Source organism: Lutra lutra, chromosome 12 (genome assembly GCF_902655055.1).
Source record: "Lutra lutra chromosome 12, mLutLut1.2, whole genome shotgun sequence".
Classification (NCBI taxonomy): Eukaryota; Metazoa; Chordata; class Mammalia; order Carnivora; family Mustelidae; genus Lutra; species Lutra lutra.
The window spans coordinates 41185611-41209119 of NC_062289.1; the positions used below are offsets into that span (position 1 = coordinate 41185611).

The following is a 23509-nucleotide window of genomic DNA, read 5'->3' on the forward strand; positions in this document are numbered from 1 at the left end:
CAGCCAGAGATTTTAATATCCCTCTCTCAGCAGTTAATAGAAACAAAATAGGCCAAAAAAAAAAAATCAATGATGATAAAGAGGACTTGAACTCCACTAAAATAGCCAAGCCAAGAAATTTTGGTATGTTAAAGAGGTAAGATTTAATTACCTTAACACTGTCTTTGGAAGCACCTCATTTCCAGGTGTTACTTGATAAGCAACATCTTACTGTAAACATTTTGATGCGGTGGTGGTTGGAATATGGTCTGTAGGGATCAACCAAATATTGCTCCCATGTACCATTTGGGGTAGGAGCTCTGAGGTCACAGAAATACTGCATGGTCTTTGTGCTTTAGGAAGTCTTGCTGTGCCAGTGTTGTGAAATATTTATTATTAATGTTGCATTATAGTATAGGCAGAAACGTTGATCTTTTCTCTTGTAAACTATAGTAAGTAACTAAAGCAGCTTCTTAACACTGATTGAATGATTTCATCTCTTTGAGTTAGATGTGTGAGCTTGCTTTAGCTGAACTCAACAGCTTCCTCCAATGTTACTTTGGGGGCAGAGAGGGAACTCCAGTCCCTTAGGAACAAGGTTGCCAGAGTTGGCAGAGAAATACAGAGTGCCTAGCTAAATCTGAATTTCAGCTAAACAACAGAGAATTTTTTTTTTTTTTACTATGGGACATATTTATATTAAAATACATCTGAAATTAAAATTTCAGCAGGCCTTCTGGAAATGATGCTTTTCCAAGGTTGTAAGCAGTTCTAATTCAAATACCGAAGTCAAACAAACGCCTTCTTTCGGGGAGCTGTCTCCTGTGATGCAGAACTATAGTCCTTGTAAACTATGACGGAGCAATAAAAAGATGATGGAAAAGGGTCACTCTCAAGGTCATCTTTTTATTTAAATATTTTATGATGATGCCCATACAAACATAATCTTCCAAGGAACAAATGTAAAACTTAAAACAAATCATTATTTCAGGTACAAAAAAACCATTTAGAAAATGTGATTGTGTTACATACAAGAGACAGGTTAGGTTTTCTGAGTCTGTCCAAGGAGGAAGGTTAAGACCAAGTTTGGATTTTTGGAGTATGCAGGTCGTACTCACATTTCACACAGTTGTGAAATTCCTGTTGCATACACGGCAAAATATAACTATGAAGTATAAAATGGGAGGAAAAAAGCAACAATTGCTAAGTAGAGAGTAAAAAATTTAGATCATAGAAGATTGACCTTCATCTTGGCCACATACTTATGATATTTAAAAATATTTGCCTTTTACCCATATATATAGTCAGTAGGGGCAAAATATATCAATCTTTTGTATAGCATAATTCAAGTAAAAAACACGCCTAAAAAAAGAATTCTTGAAGATTCATTTCCCTAGCAAAATACCTTGAAAAATAAAAATATTAACATAGTCTTTAAAGTTTATGAAAATTATTTTGTTGTGGGAAATATTCACATAAACTGTTATTGATGTGCACGTATGCTTTGAAACTTTAAATGCCCTGTTTTTTCAAGGAGCAATTAAAGTATAATCTACTGGGGCACCTGGGTGGCTCAGTGGATTAAAGCCTCTGCCTTCGGCTCAGGTCATGATTTCAGGGTCCTGGGATCGAACCCCACATCGGGCTCTCTGCTCAGCAGGGAGCCTGCGTCCTCTTCTCTCGCTGCCTGCCTCTCTGCCTACTTGTGATCTCACTCTGTCAAATAAATAAATAAAATCTTAAAAAAAAAAGTATAATTTACTAAGAAGCCAAAATACCCAAATAACTTTGCAAAATGAAAGGCAAGGGTGTTGTCCAATTTCAGGCCCAATTGTTCAATTGAATATTTAATATTTAATATTCACGTAGTTAGGACTGGCCAGTCAGTGATTTTGAGATGCAGAATAAATTCATAATTTCAAACTCACAATTACTGACAGTATAGGGTTTTTCAGTATTTTTTCCAACTACAAACAAAAGAGGATGGTTTCTAAAATTTGGTTTGATTCCACAAACATTTATTCGGCACTCGTGTTATGCACTGAGGATATATAGCAGGGAAACAGCCAGGTTCTTATCACAGTGGAGAAGCCAGTCTGGTGGTTAATTTAGCCATACGAAATTAGAAGATAGTGTATCCTGAGTTTGTAAAAATAGTATATTATTCTAAAAAGTAAAGTGATTTTATATTTATGAATTTTGCCCTGGATTATTCAACTGAATGGGAAGTGTTCAGTATTTTCATGATTTGGGGGAGACACAGGGAAGCAATAATGCTATTTTTACAGTCATACAAGACACACTCACAGAAGCATACAATGTGTGTTCTTTACCATGTCGATGTCCCCAAATTCAATCAACCTAAAACAGATTAAAAGGCCAGGCTTCTAGTCTTAAAGAAAAGAGTTGTCCAGACTGTGCACACAGTTTTGGAGAAACGAGGTGCTGATAATCTGCTAGGTGTATTCAAGTATGGGATACAGAACAGCAATGTTCAAGGTGAATGCAGGAAGACAAGAGGCCCAGTCAGCTTCATGGGTGGCTGGACTGGACAGCTGATGCCCCGGCTACCCTGTGTCCATTTGGTAAACTCTCACAAGACAGACTGACTCCCTGATTTGCTTTGTGAATATTGTTTGGCCCTAACTCACTAAAAGGCACTTAAGACACAGCATCGTCCTTATGCCCTCAGCAAACCCTGGGGCCTCTCTGAAGCCCACTCCTGGAGGCTGGGTGGTAGATTAGTGATGGAGCAGTGTTTTAAGCCCAATGTGTATGTCTCTTAAGTCTACAGGCTCATCAAAAGACTGGCCCACTGAACACATGAAATGGGACCCTGGGTCAGACTCTGGAGGACTACGATTTAGGAGTAAGAATGCTGTACGATGCTGTGCTTGGAGACTCTGGTACGAGTAGAAATAGAATGACCAGACTCCTCTAAACTGAAATTTGGCAGGGGGCCATGGGCCGTGGCTCCAGAAACCTCTGTCTTTCTGGCCATCCGTGAGGTTTCAGTAGGAAATCGGTAACCGGAGGCAGAGGTTTGCACCTTTTCTGTCACTGTCATGTCCCCTCCTGCTGCTGCAGTGGGCACAGCCAGAGGGGACGGCAGCCCCGAGCTGGGGGCCAGGAAGCGCTCTCTCTCCCTCACCATAACATAATGCGCGTCTAACGGAGGCTGAGCGCCTTCCAGAGAAGCAGGCAGACCCCCGTTGGGCTGTATGATTCTCTCGGTAACCAGGACACTACCGTCATTAGCATACTGCTCCTCTACCAAGGGAGGGGCTGGCGCGTACACCCGCTCGGTCACAATAAGGGCCTGGGACTGGCCAGGACCCAGGATCACAGTGCTTGGCGGCATCGTGGAGCCTGTGGCATAGGAAGTTTCTGTTACTACAACGTTACCAGAAGCCAGTGGGTCAGGGAGCCATGTAGCTACCTTCTGACTCTGCCTGGAAGATTGAGAACTTTTGGTGACTATCTCCTGAGTTACTTTCTCTGTGTCTGCTTCAGGCAAAGGTTTTGGAACTTGAAAGCTACTACCAGTGAAGTAGGCATTCTCCGAATTAATCCTAGTTTGCTCACTGAATGAATGGGAAGTCGCCTTCATACTTGATGCTCCCACAGGTTTTTGCCTTGGCTCAATTTCCCCATCCATATCTATTTTTTGACCCAAGCAAATTTCAGCTAGTGTCCTGAATTTAAATCCTAAATCATCTAGAAAATGATCATCGAGTTCTCCTTCAATAAAACTGCAGCAGCCAATGGAACCATGGAGAGACTCAGTGTCTTCCTGAGAATAAACCAGAAGGCAATCTTTGCCTGTGTGAATGTCGTCTTCGTCAGTGTAAGAGGCAGCTTTCTAAAATGGAAATAAAACAGAGGCAGAGAATTAATGACAGCTTCACTTAAGAATAAGGCGATATTTCGGGGCGCCTGGGTGGCTCAGTGGGTTGGGCCTCTGTCTTCAGCTCAGGTCATGGTCTCGGGGTCCTGAGATTGAGCCCTGCATTAGGCTCTCTGCTCCGCGGGGAGCCTGCTTCTCTGCCTGCTTGTGATCTCTGTCAAATAAATAAAATCTTAAAAAAAAAAGAATAAGGCAATATTTCTGCCCCAAATGCATAACCAGAGTCTCCTTATAAGAAAACATCAGAGAAACACAAATGGAAGGGCATCCTACAACACAGCTGGCCTGTATTCTTAAAAAAATTCCTATCATGAAAGAAAAGAAAGGCAGGACTCTGGATTGGGTCTTGGATGGGAAAAACAATGACTATAAAAAGACATTATTGTGATAACTCGCAAAATTAAATATGGAATATGGCACTGTTAAATCTCTAAATTTGTTCACTATACTATGTTAAGAAAATGTGCATGTGCACGTGTGTGCCTGAGCATGTGTGTGTGTGTGTGTGTGTGTGTGACAAAGAGAGAGAGGGGGACGGAGGAAGGGAGAGATTAGGAAAGCAAATAGCAAATACGGCAAAGGGTTAATAATTGGGTAATCTGGGTAAATAATACACAGGAGTTCAAAATATAGATCATTCTTGGAAATTTTCTGCTAAGTGTGAAGAGATTTCTGAGGAAAAGATTGCTCACATACACACACAACCGGAGCAGGGTAAGAGTGGAGAGGGAAAACCATCAAAATGAAACTAACAGGGCACCCCAGAGTGGAGCTTGCAGTGAGACTGAAAGGGGACGAAGAGAAATGGTTTTCCTGACACGAACCACATCACCATCTTCCTGTCAAGCCAACAGGTGGGCAGATGGTCTGAAAGAAGGGAAGGGGGTAGGAGACAGGAAGGGGAAAAGCACTCCGGTAATTGGCTATCGTGTCGAGAGCGGACAGAAATAAACTGGCCTCCTCAGAAGCCCATCCCTCCACTCCTCTCAAGTGTCCTTCAGATGCCCAACACTCTGACTCTGCCCATCCCTGTGTGGGGCCCATGGACCTTCTTCTCAAGAAAGGTACCCAGCCCTGCTTCTAATTCCTCATTCCAGGCGTGAGGTTTCGGACTGCATCCATCACCTCTCCTGCACCTCTCCTCGTGATTTTTTATGAACTGCCTCCAGAATGAAGCCAAGTAGAGAAAATCTAAACAGACAGGATAGACTGGGATTTTTAGGTCTGGTATTCTCTCTGCTCCCCGCATGCTCATCCCTATCAAGTCTGCTCCCGCAGAGGAACTGTACTTTCTGACCCACTGACATCTGGCTTCGTCATGGGACTTGCTCTGACTGCTGAAATGTGAGCACAGAAAAGGCAGCTGGGTGAAGAGTTGGTCATTGCCCGGTTCTGCATGGCTCTGTTCCCCGTTCCCCGAGGACGGCACCTGCCCAGTCCAATCAGCTCTCTCGGTGTGTGTCTCAGAATGAAGGCAATACAGAGAAGAGCAAAGTTGTGCCAACTGACAAAAACAGGAATGTGAGAGATAAGCTTCTGTAGAAAGGAAGATTGTGGGGTCATTCATTATCACTAGATAATGGAGCTAACTGATTTAATGGGTCTCCTCTGCTTTTCCTCACAGCCTATAGGCATTCTCTTAAAAAACGACAAAATCCTACTTAGATCCAAGGCAATGATTACCCGAATAATACGACTTTCAAATATAAATGTCTCCCCCCCACCCCCTCACCCCAGCACCTATAAAAACCAACCCTTACCTCAGTGAAATAACTTCTTAAGAATTCTTCATTGACTAGAACAGCAGCTGCTTGAGCTCCGACCAGATCTCTGGAAGATCCAGGGACTTTCATGATCCTTGTCCCATCAGCACCTATGTTGGCTCCTGTTGTCCCTGTCCCTTTGGTCACTTCACCAGAAATCAGGCTTCTGGGTTCTTCCCATCTTCCATCCACCTCAGTCACCTCAGGATACCCTTTGGGGAAGGCAGACCTACTTTCTTTTGTGGTTTCCTTGGTCATTATACCTCCCACTCTCATGTCTGCTCCTACATCCTCTCCATGATCTGCTGCCACATGCAAAGGCACCACCTGTAAAAGTAAAGACAGTTGAGAAGTGAGAAGAACATAGGGTCGGTATAGGTGGTAAAGGGATCTGAGCTACGCTGGCAGGCGAAGGGAATAAGCTACTTCCATGGAGGCAAATTAGGAACAATACTTTGGGTTGAATAACATGTATCTGAATCTTCTGAAGATCTCCATTCCAGCTTCTTATTTTGTCAGCTGATTATACCCCGGGGAGAAAACAAAAATTAATTAAGTATGGTCTCAGTTCATTTACGCTATTGGCATCAATGGCATTTTGACTTTCCTTTAGGGTTTAATGCCTCCTTCTATAGTTATTATATTTCTCCCCCCCCCTCAGGTGGACACATGCTGCTCCAAAGAAAGACTATCTTCACAAGCCTCCACTGCTACTTGGAATAGCTACCCAAGTTCTTCTTAATGTGATTTCTTTTTTTTTTTTTTTAAGATTTTATTTATTTTTTTGACAGACAGAGATCACAAGTAGGCAGAGAGGCAGGCAGAGAGAGAGAGAGAGGAGGAAGCAGGCTCCCCGCTGAGCAGAGAGCCCGATGTGGGGCTCGATCCCAGGACTCTGGGATCATGACCTGAGCCGAAGGCAGAGGCTTTAAACCACTGCCACCCAGGCGCCCCTTAATGTGATTTCAAACAGAAGTGGGGTAGGCAACTTTTGGAAAGTGTTCTTTAAGAACATTTCTCCCAACCTGCTCTTTGGAACGTGGGGACAGCAGCTAGTGTCGGGAGCATGAAGACACCATGGGAACGGAACTCATCTGTGGAGGAACAACAAGGAAGGCGGAGCCTGTGGAGGAATCATCACGCTGATCCTTGACTGCCCACGTTCATATCTAAGCCCCTGTTCTCTGAGTACTCTGACCCTTGATGCTAAATAGTATCCTCCTGAACACAATGCTTACTGAAGATGGTGCTGACAGACCCGGGGGGAAGATGCAACAGAGAGATGATGGGACCTCCTTCTTATTAAGTAGGAAGGACGGGAGGTGGGGAGGTTTTGCAAGATTTTATAACTGTTATGGGGGTGGTGGGCTTCCCTTTCCCAACCCTATGTACTGGGAGGAATAGAAACGGAGAAGCACATCCTTCATTCCCTGATCCTTTTTTAAGATTCTCTGGAACATAAGGTCTACCACAGTAGAACAAGACCACTTCAACTCTGCCCTGGCAACAAACACAAAATCATCTGAACCCTGTTTAACGAAGACAGGTGAATGAAATCTATAATGACTACTTGACTTTCTCATGACTTAGACTAATAGGAACAGTGCCCAAAAGCCTTTTAAAATCAGGAAAGAAAACAAGTTCCAAGGACATTGATTATCTGACCTTGTCTTCAGGTGGCACCCCTTCGTTATTCCAAGGGTGCAGCATCTCTATCGTGCCAGGAATCGGGGTGAAGCCTTTGGCGCCTTCTCCACATTGGCACATCAGCAATAAAAGTGGTACAACTGGACAGAAACAAAATGGAATCCCGAGAGGGTGAGTCCCCACATATTCTAAATTTATACTGCATGATTTTGGAATTTGTATCTTGCTTCTTAGAGTTCAGTCTTCACTTATGTACAGCCCTAGTTTTGCATTTGTCTTCACTCTGATTCGACCTCACCAAGCTTGTTTTGGTGAATCATATCAAAGCCTAAAAGCAGCATGAGGGAGTCCTCATCCATCACTAAAAGGCTGTGTGTGGTTCTTGGATGGAGCACCATGGCTGGATTCAATAGCATACAAATCATCAAGACCAATTTGGAGACTTAAATCTTTTGTTGTTCTTTTTCATCACTTTTTTAATAGGAGAAAATTCACTATCCCCAAAAACATATATTCTAAAAGATCAAAAGCTCCCGGGGGTAGGAAATTTTAGTATGTTCCAATGCTCTAGAACACTGGAACTTCTAAATACTTTACCACTTCATCCTGGAATAGGATTTAGCAGGAGGCATGGCAAACAGGTTCAAATTAACATCTGAATTACCCAAGTATTATTTTCGAAAATGACTGTCCATTAAAAGCCCTTAAAATATACATAACATTTCATCATGAATTCAATGAAATTTCAGAGCTCCTTCCTTACATTTTATTCTACCTCAGGGAGGAAGTGAAAGCCAAGGTTGTCTTCCTGATCAAGGTAGTAAAGAATTAATTACACCTGCAGGCAGTCCTTCCCAAATTAGTTTTTATGCCACTTCCATTTGCTAGCTTCCGACAATGAACTGACTACTTCCTACACTCCCTTTTGTGTGAAAAAGCTGACAGCTCAGCAAATATAGCCACTCTGAGTACCTACACTGTGAGTAAAAAAACTGAAATTAACCAGTGGCAACTCAACCATCTCAACGGATTTAACAAGGGCTGATCAAGTGTCTCCAGGCACCAAGCACCACATGGGGCCCTGGGGAATGTGAGATGAGAAGGCAATGAATGTAAGGAGTCTCTGGGTAAAAGACAGAGTCCCAGCTCCAGTACCCACCTACAGACCTGGTGAGCTGAGACAAGTCATTTCTCCATACACGTCTATATTTTTGCCAGTAAAACAGAGACAATGATATGAAGGTACACTACACACTGTTGAATGCTGTGCCTTCAATTGCACATCTACTACGGGCTTTGACAAGCTCCTCCTTCATCACCGAAATCACTAGGGGTGTCTCAGAGGTGGTCCTCCCCCTTGCTCAGTGGCAAGTGGAGTGGGATTCCACATGACCCCACACTGTGTACTCTGCTCTTTTGTGAAAGGAAACCACAGCTCTCCAGAGGCCATGCAGGGAAGGCAGGACTGGCTGTCACTGTCAGGAAGCACTGAAGTACTCAGAGGTAGGGCTACTGTTGGTGCCGGGGAAGGGGCAAGCTAAGAAGAGGGTTTGAGGAGGCTGAGCCCCGACAAGTTGAAGGCGCAAAGCAAGAATTGCATAACTTTGTATCCATCATCCAAATTCATACAACACATCTTTTCTGAGAGCCTACTATGGGCAAGGCACTGTTCTGAGCACTGGGTGTGGACAAATGTGGACAGACAACGTCCATCATCACAGAGCTCTCACTAATGAGGCTGTCTAGAAAGCTTGATCATTTAAATCGGGACAAGACATGTTTTTATGAAACAAAAACTCATTTTTATGAAACAAAATTCTGAAGAGGGCTAGAATAATCTTGGCGAATTTTTTAATGGTCACTTCTTGTTTCCCTGATCACCCTCGGAAGGGTTCCAGTGTGGTTAAAGCATCACTGTTACGAAATCAATGACTGCTACCGCAACAAATCACTGGTAGGGCACTGAAATGACTAGCTGAGCTAAAGAGCGGCTTTTCAAATACTTACGTAGCAAAAGCAGAAGGGCAAGAATTATTAGCGCAATGGCTGCGGGTCCCAGGCCAACGTAGGAGTCCCGCAGGCGTTCCACGCAACCGCCGCCTTCCAGACACTTACAGATGGTGAGTTGAAGCACTTGCTTTTCAGGGCAACTGAGGCCCTGACTATCCGAAATCAGAAACTGAATTTCACATCTTCCAGGCTGTAGTTCCTTGTGTTGCAGAAGCACACTGGTGCCTACAAGGGGAGGGGGGCAAATGGAAATAGAAATTCGTGATCACCAAGGGAGGGGTGGATGGAAACATTCTTGAATTGCCGACAATATTTAGCTCCAGTGAGAAGCTTTATTCTTGCTTCTCGATTGAAATCACACTGTGGGCTTGTTAAAATTACTCCAGATCCCCCCAGGAAGCAGGTTGATAGCAAAGCACTGGGTCTGGAAGCATCTTTCTTTGGTGATGATTAATTTTAACAAATGTGTGTGATGTCTACCAAATGCTAGAAACCATTCTAGGTACTAAGGATACAGTTTTTTTTTTTTTAAAGATTTTTTATTCATTTATTTGACAGAGAGAGATCACAAGCAGGCAGAGAGGCAGGCAGAGAGAGAGGAGGAAGCAGGCTCCCGGCTGAGCAGAGAGCCAGATGCGGGGCTCAATCCCAGGACCCTGAGATCATGACCTGAGCCGAAGGCAGCGGCTTAACCCACTGAGCCACCCAGGCGCCCCGATGATGATTAATTTTAACAAATGTGTGTGATGTCTACCAAATGCTAGAAACCATTCTAGGTACTAAGGGATACAGTAACAAACAAGTGGGGAGTTAAATGACATTTCCGTTAAATGACCTTTATTGTACCATCTTAAAAAAAACTTTGTTAAGGCAATTTTCAAACAGACAATAATAGAAGAGTATAGTTAACCCATCCCCAGCTTTAGTAATTTTCAGCAACGGGCCAATCTCATTTCACGGAGTCCCCTCCTTTTTGTTCCCGACACTGTATCACGATATATCCAAAATTTTGAAAAATTTCACATCTACAGAAAAACTGTAAGAATATTACAATGAATTACAACCTGCCCTTCATGATTTGTTTACATATGATAACAATATTTTCTTTTTTTAAAATATTATTTATTTATTTGAGAGAGAGAACAAGAGAGAGCACAAGCAGGTCGAAGAGCAGAGGCAGAGGGAGGAGCAGCTTCCCGCGGAGCAGGGAGCCTGACATGGGGCTTGATCCCAGGAGCCTGGGATCATGACCTGAGCTGAAGGCAGACGCTTGACCAACTGAGCCACCCAGGCGCCCTGATAACAATATTTTCTATCCACTCACTTTTTTCTGAACTATTTGAAAGTAAGTTGCAGATATTATGGTACACATATCAGAATATACCTTCTAAGACCAAGGGACATTAGTCCTCTCCAATAATTTAGTATTGATATAACCCACAGTCAAACTTTCAGCGTTGCAATAATGCCCTTTATAGTTTTCTACCTGTTTTGTTTTTTGTTTTTTTTTCCCTTGATTCTGGATTCAATCAAGAATTATGCATTGCCTTTAGTTGTCACTCTGATCTCTATGAATGATCTAGGTCAGGCCCACCTTTTTTTTTTTGGCCATCAAGACTTTGCATTTCTGAGGGCCGCCTATTTCAAAGGATGCTCTGCAGTTTGAATTTGTCTGATTGTTTCCTCATGATTGGATTCAGGTTAGGTATTTTTGGCAAGAACATGACACAAAGAGTTCTATGAATGCAAGACATGTAGACTTGGATGAACATAAAGATAAAAATGAAGTGTTTGGGGTTTGTTTTGTTTATTTTTGGAAGTTAAAAAAATAGCCTCTTTTCATTTAGGGTCCAAATTTTATGGAATTTGATCTGCATAGCTAGAATATACTTATTAAATCATCCTCAAAGCTTTGGAGAAGGGAGAAAAGCATCTAGTCGTTTAAAGGAGTAAGAACTCATGAAAAAAAAATCCATAAAAACATGGCCTGGAAGAACATAATTAAATTCATGATTGGCTCTAAGGCGGCAAGTTGAGAGGGGAGAAAATGCAAAGAGGACTTCAATTTTATCCATTATCATTTAAAAAAAGAGGTCTCATTCAAATATGAGAAATTGTTAATTCCTTTTAGGTGGTAGGTACATAGATGTCTGCTATATTAGTTGCTGGAATTTTCTGTGCTTTAAAATTTTCCCAAATAAATAAAATAGATGAGAGTTATTTATTATCATGACATCTAGCCGATCACCTTATTATGTAACTAAGGAGAAGAAAACTGGTTTACAGAATCCTCTCCAAATTGTCTAGGTATGTAAAGTACAAGTCTTTATACTTTATAAGACTTCTGCTTATAACACTCCAACATGCATATCCTTAAGGGTTTCATGTTCCTAAGACTATGAAAAATTCAAGGACCCATCAAATTCAAACATCTTGATCTTTATATAGAAAATATATCTATGTATCCAGGAAGACTCCAGAGACAGACCATTTGGGTTCAAATCCTAGTTTTTTTTTTTAAGATTCTATTTATTTGAGAGAGAGAGTGAGAGAGAGAGAGAGCAAGCATGTGTGCACATGAGCAGGAGCAGAGGGAGAGGGAGAAGCAGTCTCCCTTGCTTAGCAGGGAGCCTGAGGCAGAGCACAGTCCCAGGACCCTGGGATCATGACCCGAGCCGAAGGCAGACGCTTAACCAACTGCACCACCCAGGTGCTCCTGACCTTGAGAATATTAAGAAAACTCTCTTTGCCCTTGTTTCTTCATCTGTAAAATGTTGATGACAGTAGGGCCAAACTTGTAAGGTGATTGACATTAGTAGAGTGCTTAGGACAGTGCATGGCACCTCCCAAACATCATATGTTTCTTAGATAAAATAAGTAAGAGTTGGAAACCCAGTAAGTTCAATGTAAAACATGTTTACTCATCTTAGACAAAGAAAGGTCAACTCCAATCAAGCATTCAGCCTGGGTGGGAGTCCCAGGCTTCTGTGAGTACAGAATTAGAAACTGAAAAAGGACACCAACCACTTTTCAAGTTTTGAGGCTTAATTACCCTAAGAGGAATCATCTGGACGTCTGCCACCCAGGCCTCCTGCTAGCTGGAAACTTGATCTTAAGTAGCTTCTGTTAATCAGGATGGTGACTGTCCTCCTCAGAGAGGAGGCAACTTTAGTCAACTGAGAGCATAATTATCCTCTGCTAGTGAGTAAATAAACCCTAAGATTTAAAAATTACTTATAGGATATTCAAGCAAATTAAAGACATGGTTTTAATATTTTTGTATCATATGGGAATTATTTGTAATCATTATTGTGCTTTTATACTTACATCATTTTTAGGAAAATTAGCCCTGTTAACATGACAGCTTTGTAATTCCAATTTAAAATGTGTGATTATGTTACTGATTTGGCCTTGTAGCTGTTGGTTGAAATATCACTGGTTTGTTCAGTATTGGACCACTGAAGAGGGCTTCAGGTTCAGTGCATTTATAAGTCACATTTACTGGAATTTTAGAATACAGGGATCACAAGAAGTGAGACAAAGCATTTGATTTGTTAATTCAGATTGTTGACATACATAGGCAAAAAAATGAAATATGCTAAATTTATAAACTTAGTGTGAGACATTGAAGGTCTTTGTTTACTCTGTAATTTGTAATCAAAGCTTCTTAAAATGGTGATCAAATTCTGTCAGACTTAAAATAACAATAAATTTGTTGATTAAGAAAAGCTTGGGTATTATTTTTGAAACTTTCCTAAAATGAACACTAATTGTTTAAAACGAAATAGTCTTCTGGATAGTTCGTGGTATTCAAAACCACCCTGGAGAACACCCAGAAGCTCATATCAACAAGGGACTATGTCTAAGACATGGATATACGCGCAGGGTCACCTGGAATGGGGAGGTCAGACAGGCCCTTCTTCATACTGTGTTTATCACTGACCAGTTTTGTGACTTTGAACAGCTACTTAATTCTAGTTAAGCCAAGATCCCTCAGCTGTAATCAGGGAATCATGTTATAGATTAAAGGATTAAATGCGATAATGCCTATGAGGGGCCAGCAGAGTGTCTAGGACTCAGGAAGTCATTCATAAATATTATTTTAATGGAATTGTGATCAGAGCTTAAGACTTTAGAAGGCATCTATTCTGCTGTGCTTAGACAAGCTACTCCTCACCTTACGGGCAAAACAACTAGTTCAGGGCGCTGGGTGGCTCAGTGGGTTGAGCCGCTGCCTTCGGCTCAGGTCATGATCTCGGGGTCCTGGGATCGAGTCCCGCATCGGGCTCTCTGCTCAGCAGGGAGCCTGCTTTGCTTCCCTTCCTCTCTCTCTGCCTGCCTCTCTGCCTACTTGTGATCTCTCTCTGTCAAATAAATAAATAAAATCTTTAAAAAAAAAAAAAAAACTAGTTCAGGAGCCACTTAGAGAATGCCCCGCTATCTTGAAGACATCACGTTGTTTCTCTTCTTTCCCTGTTCTATGACTCCGAATGGGGCATCTACTCTTGGCTGATGAAAGACACTATAGCTGAGCTTCAGAACCTCATTTTATAAGCTTCTGTAGAAAACTGTATCAGAAATATAATTTATGAAAAAAAGCACAGCCAGTATTATAACGATTTTAGATTTCTCTCAGATTCAATACTTAAATATATAGTCCACTGATTTTGCTTACTTTCTTGGTGTACTATTTGCCATTTTTCTGCCATTCCAGCCGGTTTGTCGATGATGGAGAAACTGAAAGGCCTACTGTGTTGGGACCCATCCAAGTCCTCTGCGGTCACATTCACGTACGGCACGTTGTCACAGACAGTCTGCACTGGGTTGACCAGTGTGGGACAGTGGTCATTGATGTCCTCCACTGTGATAGCAATGGTGCCAGTGATGGTTTTTCTTGGATAACCTTAAAAATGAGAAAGAATAAATATGAATATGCTGCCCCTATTGCTGACAACAGACACAGTCTGAATTCTCTTTCTGGTTTGGTATGGAGAAGGTACTAACAAACTGGGGCACTTTCCATCCTATATATGTTTTAAGGTTCAGATGAAGTCATGTCTTTTAATCCGCTAAATGAGTAGAAATGTTAAGGTTTGTCCATGGGAGAGATCTGAGTTCCCTACAAGAACAAAATGAAGGTCTCGGATGTTCCAAAATAATACTTTTTTTTAGTATTAAAAATACTAAAAAACCCCCTGGGGATAAAAATACATTATATGTTTATAAAAAAATAAAAAAATTTAATTAAAAAAAAAGAAAAGAAAATCATAAGGAAGGGAGAGTACATTTGCAGTGCTGTATCAAAAAAAAATGTGTGTGTAAGTGGACCTGAGCTGTTCAAATCCATGTTGCTCCAAAGTCACATATACCATCCTGTCTGCTTAGTGGTCTTCTACATAACAATAAGCTGTTCCATTTAAAGAGGTATTTTATAAAATTAAAAATATTTGATATAAGTTAAAAAAATACTAAAAAAGTACTTAGATACACATAATGAGAAGAAATACGTATGTAATAACTTACTTTCAGATACTGCCAAAATCTTTGCAGTGTATATACCATTTTGGACATATCTGGATTCAAAATCAGGAATTTTTACAAGTTTAATTTCAGATGTAGCAGAATTCACAGAGATCCAGTTGTCTCTATCTTCCAATTTCTCATATCTGTTATAAAACAAACATAAAAGTAATTCCCACTTCTGGATAAATTGATAATCTCTAACAATCTACAACTCTTTCAAGGTTAATTTTTGGTTCATTCTCTATGTTCTTGTTATAGGCATTAGTTTGAAATCGTTTTAATTTCTTGCAACTGTCCTGAAAGCCTTCTCTCTTTACAGCCTATCACACTTATTTGGAACATTCCGTATTTCTGTAATGTACCCAAGACACATACAAGGGCAATCCTTTTTGCCTACAAATCCAGGAAGTTTGCAAGTTGCTCCTTAGTCTGTTCTACAGCCTTTGGTCTAGTCTCCCTTAAATTTGGGGTAAACCTCTGGAGAGTAACGTAGTTACCCAACAACAATCGGTGGAGGAAACGTATTTGCTACTTTCTTGCCTCTAATACTTTTTTTCAGGAAAGAAGACAGGTTTAGACAGAAAAAGACAGTAAATTTCATTCGTAATTTTCTCTTTGTTGCTTTTCAGCTTTCTCTAGCGAGAATTACTTGGAGGTGAAACACCCATTATCTGTCTCACACTCAGCTGGTGGAGGGAAGGTGGTCTGGGGGGAAATTTCTCCGTGATTCTCAGTTGCAGGTACAACTCTGGATAATTTAATCTCCAGACCTTTGGGGGCTGTAATACTGGGAGTGAAGGAAGAAAATGTTCACATTTCATTACGATTTTTTGAAGACAGGCATTTAAAATAATTTAAAATAAGGAAATATATTCATAACTGTCTCTTACCTTACATGAGCTACTTGTCCAGTGTCTTCGTCAAAAGCTTGAAATTTTCCAATTATTTGGCCTTGGCTGGACTTATCCATGCTCTCGCTAACATGAACGGAGATTGTGCTACTTCTAAAACGAATGCCTTCTTTCACATTTTTCACCTTTACTTTGAAGGGAAAGGATGTAGGCTTATATTTATTCTTAACTGATTTGTGAAAAGCGGCTTTGTTGGTGACAGTAATGCTGAAATCAAGATTCTTTATTTCTTCATAATCTACTTCCTAGGAAGACAAAAATCAAAGGAAATTCTTTCAAAAGAGAAAATAACTAGAACACGCATAGAGCATACATACACACACGTATAGTTTTAATGTTAGATATGACAATTTAACATATGCAGAATACATTAGCACTCAGTAATCTAACTCATAACAATACCAAGCAATTAAAAAGTCTGTCAGCTTGGATATTCATCAATGTTAAGGATGATTTAGGTTACATCCCCCATTTTTCTTTTTAAAGTCCAGATCATTGAAAATATATTATATAGACACACACACATATTTAACAACCTGTTTCTTTTACTTTATTGAAAAAAGTTAATGGACATGTGATATAATATTCCTTAAAACGTGTTCTATGGGTTTGTTCTGGTGAAAAAGGTCACATGCCTAGTGGTAGCAGCTGGCTGTCCACCTAGTATAGACTTCTACTGCACATGAGCATATCAAAAAGCTGAGACCTCCTGGTTGAACTTGCCTAAGCCCAAGGGTTTTCAAATTTATTTAAACAAAGAACCTATCCTCCACACCCTTTTTAGCATAATGTCTATCATTATCTGGTTTGCTATTAATGCCATAAAAGATTAACCTTCCTCCAAATCCAAATATTGATTCTTTGTGAACTGTGAAATTTGTAAAGTATATTTGATAGTCAGTGTATCACTGAATACATATTTTATGTTCCAATTCGTCCATTTTCCTTTTATAAACATTTCTACAGTATTCTACCATTTAGATGTATTTAGTTTACTTAACCATTTGATTATTAGGCGTTTGGAGTATCTGTAATTTTTAAATATAATTAATACTGCTGTGAACATTTTTACACAAATCACTTTTCCTCTGTTGAGCTGTATTCCACTGTGAAAAGAAATACCTAGTCAACGTTTATTTAGGTCTTGTTGATTTTTATTTCTTGTGGTCCTGACCATTTAGACACAGGGGGGCATTTTTCCTTGTTTCTTTGGTATAATATTAAATGTATTACATGTGTTTACAGGAATTACTGCAAAGCTATTCACTTTTTTTTTTTTTTTTTTTTTTTTTAAGATTTTTTATTTATTTATTTGACAGAGAGAAATCACAAGTAGGCAGAGAGGCAGGCAGAGAGAGAGGAGGAAGCAGGCTCCCTGCTGAGCAGAAAGCCCGATGCGGGGCTCGAACCCAGGACCTGGGATCATGACCTGAGCCGAAGGCAGCGGCTTAACCCACTGAGCCACCCAGGCGCCCCAATTCACTTTGTTTTTTGACGACTTATTACAAAATCATTTTCTTCTCTGCAGGGTTCTGGATGGATAACAGCTTCTGCCCTCTTTGTAAAATCAGCCACTAGGGTGCTGAGACAAGGATTCAATGGAAAACGACTAGAGACAATACAGTCTTTATGATTGTATGATCCTTGTGAGAGTTATCTTAAGCTGCCCTTGCACTTAACATGCTTGTTTTAATAGCGTGACGTATGCTGGATGCGAAAGAAGATATTCCAGTCAGGTGTCATTAGTATTCAAAGACCATGGAAGGCCACAGCAATGCTAAAAAATGAGCTAGGTACTAGGGCAATAAAACCTGTTTCATATAATAGCCATATATTATAAATAGCCACAGTTTTCCAGAGAGCATGAAAAAAATTTTCAGCATCATGAACAATGAATAAGGACAAATACCTCTCTGTTTCTAAAACGGTCAACATATTTTATCATTTTCATTTTTGCTACTTTTAATAGCATTTAAGAATTTAAATGTAGGGACGCCTGGGTGGCTCAGTTGGTTAAGCAGCTGCCTTCGGCTCAGGTCATGATCCCAGCGTCCTGGGATCGAGTCCCACATTGGGCTCCTTGCTCGTCAGGGAACCTGCTTCTCCCTCTGTCTCTGCCTGCCACTCTGTCTGCCTGTGCTCGCTCTCTCTCCCTCTCTCTCTGACAAATAAATAAATAAAATCTTTAAAAAAAAAAAAGAATTTAAATGTATTTGTTAATTTGTTAACAAAGCTTTGACTTTTCCTTATGTGATGAACTATTATCTGCATTTTCAGTTTAAAGTATCTGTTCCCAGGGTGCCTGGGTGGCTCAGTTGGTTAAGCATCTGCCTTCAGCTCAGGTCATGATCCCAGGGTCCTGGGATCAAGCCCTGCCTCAGGGAGCCTGCTTCTCCCTCTCCCTCCCCCTGCTTCTGTTCTCTCTGTCAAATGAATAAATAAAATCTTTTTTAAAAATAAAGTATCTGTTCTCCTTTATTGAGAACAGCTTTATTGAGGTATAATTTACATAGAATAAAATTCACCCATTATAAATGTACAACATGATGATTTTTAGCAAGCCTATACAGTTTTGCAAATGTCACCACCATCCAGGTTTAGAACATTTTCATCACCCCCAAGAAATTCCTTTTTGCCTGTCTGTAGTCAGTCATCACTCACAGCTAGCCCTGAGCAACTAATGTCTATATCCATTGTTTTGCTTTTCTAGAAATTTCACAGAGAAAAAAATCATACAATATGTAGTATTTTGTGTCTGGCTTCTTCTACAAAGCATGGTTTTGAGATTCATCTGTGTAGTAGCAAGTATGAGGACTCCATTCCCTTTCACGAACCAAGAATATTCCACTATGTGGATATACTGCATTTTATCTGTTTATCAGCTGAAGGGCATTTTATTGTGACCAGTTTTCGACTATTATGAATAAAAGCTGCTTGTAAGTTGCATAGAAGTTTTTGTATAGATATACTTCTTTCTGGACATGCAAATGTTTTATTAGTATTTAGTGTACAATGTAGGGATTTGACAATTCTACACACTATGCAATGTTCACCATGATAAGTGGTTACTACTGACATCATACAAGTTATTACAATATATGTTTTTATTTTTTGTGGGTGGATACCTAGGACTAAATCTCTGGTCACCAACTCCTTGGTGTTTAACATTGGAAAAAACTGCCAAACTAGCTGTATCACTTTATGTTTTCACCAGCAAGAGAGAGGAGTTCCAGTTTCTGCATAATGTTGCCGATTCCTGGAGTTGTCAGTCCTTTTGATTACAGCCACTTATGTAGAGGCGTTGTGCTATCTCTTGTAGCTTTAATTTGCATCTGCTCTAATAACTAATGATATTGAGTATCCTTTACTTCCATATTTGCTAACTATATATCTTCTTTGTCTAACTTCCTTTGAATGGAATCTGATGATTGCTCTTAAAATTTGGAAGCAATTCTTCATATAATTGAGACAGGAAATTTATAATTTTCTCAGTCTGCTGTGGTCACTTTAATACTAATTGTACTATTTTTTGCTATGCCCCCTTTGGCATAGCATCCCTTGTTGTGCTACCATGGTAGAGTGAGAATACTTCTAGAACTTCTATCATTCATCACTGACTTTCTCCTTATGTGTTATTGGCTTTTTGTCTTAGGCATCTAGCAAGGTTATACTCACATTCTATGACTAAGAGGATTACTTACTTCTTTATAAATAGGCAAATTTATTTGAATGGCACCAACCTGATGCTATTATCCACTTCTTTCATAATCATAAAATGTGTCTTCCCTTTAAGCACGAGGTAATCTTATTCTATTTTCCCTTGCTTTACAAAGTGGCAGTCTAAGTAAGTGCATATAATAGCTTATTAATAAATGGTACACATAATTATTACCATGAAAATTCAAGTGAATATTTCTCTATTCTGTTATATATTTATATTACCATTATTCCTCTTCCTATGGTTAGACTTTACCTACTCTTTCATATACTAATTTTTAGTATATTTAGAACTTTGGGAATCAACTTTTGTCTGTGTGTGATTAATGGAATAGTATTTTAGGAGCTACAGCTTTGCATTTTATTTCAAAATCCGATAAGGCGATTCTATCATAAGCCATTTAAAAATACACTGATATTCTTTCTTACTTATAATGTTAGATAAAAATCCATCCTATAATTATAATATTTGCTTTAAAAAAATTCTGTGGGGGGTAATAAATTTCTAATATATAAGACCCATATGCTTAATAAGACTATTTTTCTTTCACTGATTCAATTAAGCACAAGTTAGAATACTGGGTTTCAAATTGTGACCCTCATACTAAACATTAGAATCACAAGTGGATTTCTGTTATAAAGGCAAGTTCCTGAGCTCCATCCTATCAGACTTGATTATAGGGCCCAGGAATCCCCATCTGGGGCACGTAATTTTACAAGGTGACTCTTAGGCATACTGAAGCATAAGGACAACTGGATTCGAGCTTTGTCAAGTAATTATAGCTTTAGTTTTTACACACTATTGGTGAGGTCTGGCTTTACGATAAGTTGATCAATAAAGACAATAAATTGGGGATACTTAGTAGAGGCAAGAGGTCATGAGGTAAGGATGCTCTAGTCAGTCATGGGCTGCAAGCAAGATGGGAAGTGTGTTGAGCAATAATGATTCTGTAACATGTTGTCAGATTAGGGTTCGAGTCCCCTGATCTGAATTTGGACTGTAGTGCGACCATTTACTAACTATAGAACTTTGGCAAATAGGGGGGGTCTCCAATCTCAAACAATTGTGGTGTCAGTTGAGTATGTAAAGCACTCTTAAGTGTTTGAGGCTCAAAATACAATCATTTCTTCCTCTGCACCAATTTTTCCCATTCCAATTTTGAACACGAAATACTTACTTTAATAAGAGTCACAATTCCTTTATTAGTTTGAGTGTCAGTTTCTATGTGGAAATAACCCATTTCATTTCCTGACACGAACGTAAAATTTGCTAACCAATTATCAGAGCCTATTTCATCTGCATCAAACACATCTATGTGCATCACTGTTACGTTGGCTTGATTTTCTTCAATTACCATTTCAGTCTGCAAAACATGAACACAGGGTTTTTATTTTAGTGTAACACAAATATAATGATATATTTTTAGGTAAGACTAAGATACGAGTAAGTGAATACATCTCTTATAAAAATAACGGTTACCATTTCATTTTTGATTATAGGTATGTTGTCATTGACATCCAAAATACGAATCTGAACTTGAGCTTGATTTACTGGTTTATCTGTTATTTGTCCATTGCCGTCTCTTGCTTCCACTGTCAAAGTATAGCTGCTGTGTTCCTGCAAAGCAATGAAAAATATCCATCTGGGGTGAAAATGAGTCACTCCCAAATCTGTCTTTCTAGTTCATTTCATCATCAAGAGAATGAACCACAGTATATTTTATTCACAAATACATTTTATGATCTGTTATTCATGTGAAGATGCTGTTTATTTGCCGTCAGAGCATTTCTAGAGGCCAGAAAAAGCCTAGAGAAGTTGCTGGTAGTCAAATTCTTAAATGTGTCATTGGTGACATTATCAGGAAATGAGTCTCTCCTTAAAATAGTCTGTGTGCAAGGAAGTGCCATTCAAAATGCAGTCTGCTCTACAAGAAAGTGATTGGGGCAGGGGTGACTATAGAGGAATTGGTTCTTCATTTTTAGCTAAGATTTAAGCAAGGAAAACCTAGTCCCCAAGAAAACTTTGCCTGCGAGGAAAAAAATGTGGTTGACTTTGTCCAGACTTTCTGAGAGCTATGATTCTTAGAGAACCTATCTTGGAGAATGGTGTCTCACATGCCACTCCAAAGTGAGCTCTTCTCTTCCCCACGGTCCCCTTATGATGGCTCCATTCGGTGTAGCTGGAGTGTAAGAGAAAGCGGGGGCAGCCAGGTCCAGAGCATGGGGGTCCTGTGTGGGACAGAACCGCCCAGTGCGAGTCAGGACAACTGAGGCCCCAGAGCCAGTTGCTTGGATTCTAATTCTGACTTTGTCACTTACTAGCTGTGTTGTAAATACACTTAATCCTTTTGACCCTTGGTTTCCTTCTGTGTAAAATGTTGATAACAGGGAGGACCTGCCTCACAGAGTTTTTAGTTGGATTAAATGGATTAATCTATGTAAAAGGCTTCAAATAGCACTTGGCACACCGTAGATGCCCAATAAGTGACAGGCATCGTTACTGGCTAAACTTGCCCTATTTCAAAGACAGACGCTTATCACAAATCAGGATAGTTAAAAATAATACTTTTCCATTCTAATTTTATGTGAAAAGGTACGGAGTAGACTTTTAGGAATAATAATATTAATTTTATAGAGATCCAGTCAGCGACGTTGGGCACAATCTTCTTCTCTGGGCAAAAGGAAATGATTTTCCCAAGCAATACAAAATACAGTGACTGCACCCGGACGATGATTTACGTCTGGTGACAATACAGTGTTCTTGGGATCATCCACATTCTCCTCGTGCACACTGTTAAAACCTTTATGTATGTAGCATTTAAAAAAACCTCCCATCTCCTGTTTTGATCCAAAATTTTCCCTTTCAGTTAGAAATAAAAAAGTGAAATGTTTGAGAATAGCCTATCCAGGAATCCTATTGAAAATTTCCTCCAATTTGGGATTTACAATTCCTTCCTTTATGACTATTTCTATTATCCCGAGTAGGATTCCTATGTCAGTCTCTGTTCTGTATTAGCAATAGAGGAGACTCCCGATGCTTCATTACAGAAACACAAATTAAAGAACATTGCTTTACGATGCTATCGCAAACAGAATCCTGCCTGGAGAGGCCCCAGAACAGAGCTGTCCTTATGTAATTTTAAGTTTCCTAACAGTCAAATTTTAAAAAGTTTTCAAAAAAGGTGATACTACTAATTTTAAACAAATACATTTTATTTACCCACGGGATCTAAAATATTATTGTGTCCACATGCAATCAACAGAATATTACTAAGGTAAAATGTTACATTTTTTATTTAGGCTAAGTCTTTCCAAGTTGGTGACTTTTTTGTATTTATAGCACATCTCAGTTTGGATGAATCACACCTTAAGTGATCAATGGCCACAGATGGCTCATGTGATATCGGGTTGCACCTTGCTAGAAGAGGGTATTTGTAGGAGTTATCCTATAAATGAAGAATATACAAGATAGTAAGCTAATGAGAAAATAAATTAACAGAAAGGAAAACCTAGAGAGATAAAAAAGGGTTTCAAAGATGAGCAACATAAAATACTAACTTAGCATTTAAAAGATGAACATAAAATACTAAGTTACCTCTCTGTCCAAAGTAAAACTGGTTGTATAAATCTCCCCTGTGTCTTTATTTAAGTAGAACACTGGAGGATAAGCAGGCTCCTGAGATACGATTCTGTAGGAAATTTTAGAATTCAGAGTATTGGGCTCATCTGCATCTGTTGCACTGATTTTCATCACAAGGGTATCTGGCATTAGAAACAAAGGCGTCCAAGTTGAAACTCAACTTTAAGCACAAGTCATGTACGTTATTATTCTCTTTATAATTTCAGCCTGTTCACAAAAGGATTTTAAGTGCTTATCAAAATCACAGCTTACCAAGATGAAAAACTTTAATTGGATGAGAAAGTAAGTGTGAATGGGTGCAGAAATAAGAAAGATAAGAAGAGGGCAAGGCTGCAAATTTATTTCTAATAGCTCTAGTGATCAATACAAAGAAATAAGGATGAACAGGTACAAATACATGCTTAGTAAAATA

General features: G+C 39.6%; 1 protein-coding gene across 1 annotated transcript in view; it reads right to left on the reverse strand.

Annotated features, from left to right (window-relative positions):
- Positions 1 to 1746: 1746 nt before the first annotated feature.
- Positions 1747 to 23509, reverse strand: part of DSG2 (desmoglein 2) — a 45048-nt gene continuing 23285 nt past the window's right edge. The window contains exons 6-15 of the mRNA XM_047697445.1: positions 23053 to 23219; positions 20938 to 21075; positions 20636 to 20821; positions 15720 to 15985; positions 14830 to 14972; positions 13982 to 14209; positions 9304 to 9531; positions 7315 to 7436; positions 5647 to 5976; positions 1747 to 3841 (exon numbers count right to left, since the gene is read on the reverse strand). Coding sequence (XP_047553401.1) covers positions 2843 to 3841; positions 5647 to 5976; positions 7315 to 7436; positions 9304 to 9531; positions 13982 to 14209; positions 14830 to 14972; positions 15720 to 15985; positions 20636 to 20821; positions 20938 to 21075; positions 23053 to 23219 — 2807 coding nt within the window. The 3' untranslated portion in view covers positions 1747 to 2842. The remainder of the gene's footprint in view (positions 3842 to 5646; positions 5977 to 7314; positions 7437 to 9303; positions 9532 to 13981; positions 14210 to 14829; positions 14973 to 15719; positions 15986 to 20635; positions 20822 to 20937; positions 21076 to 23052; positions 23220 to 23509) is intronic.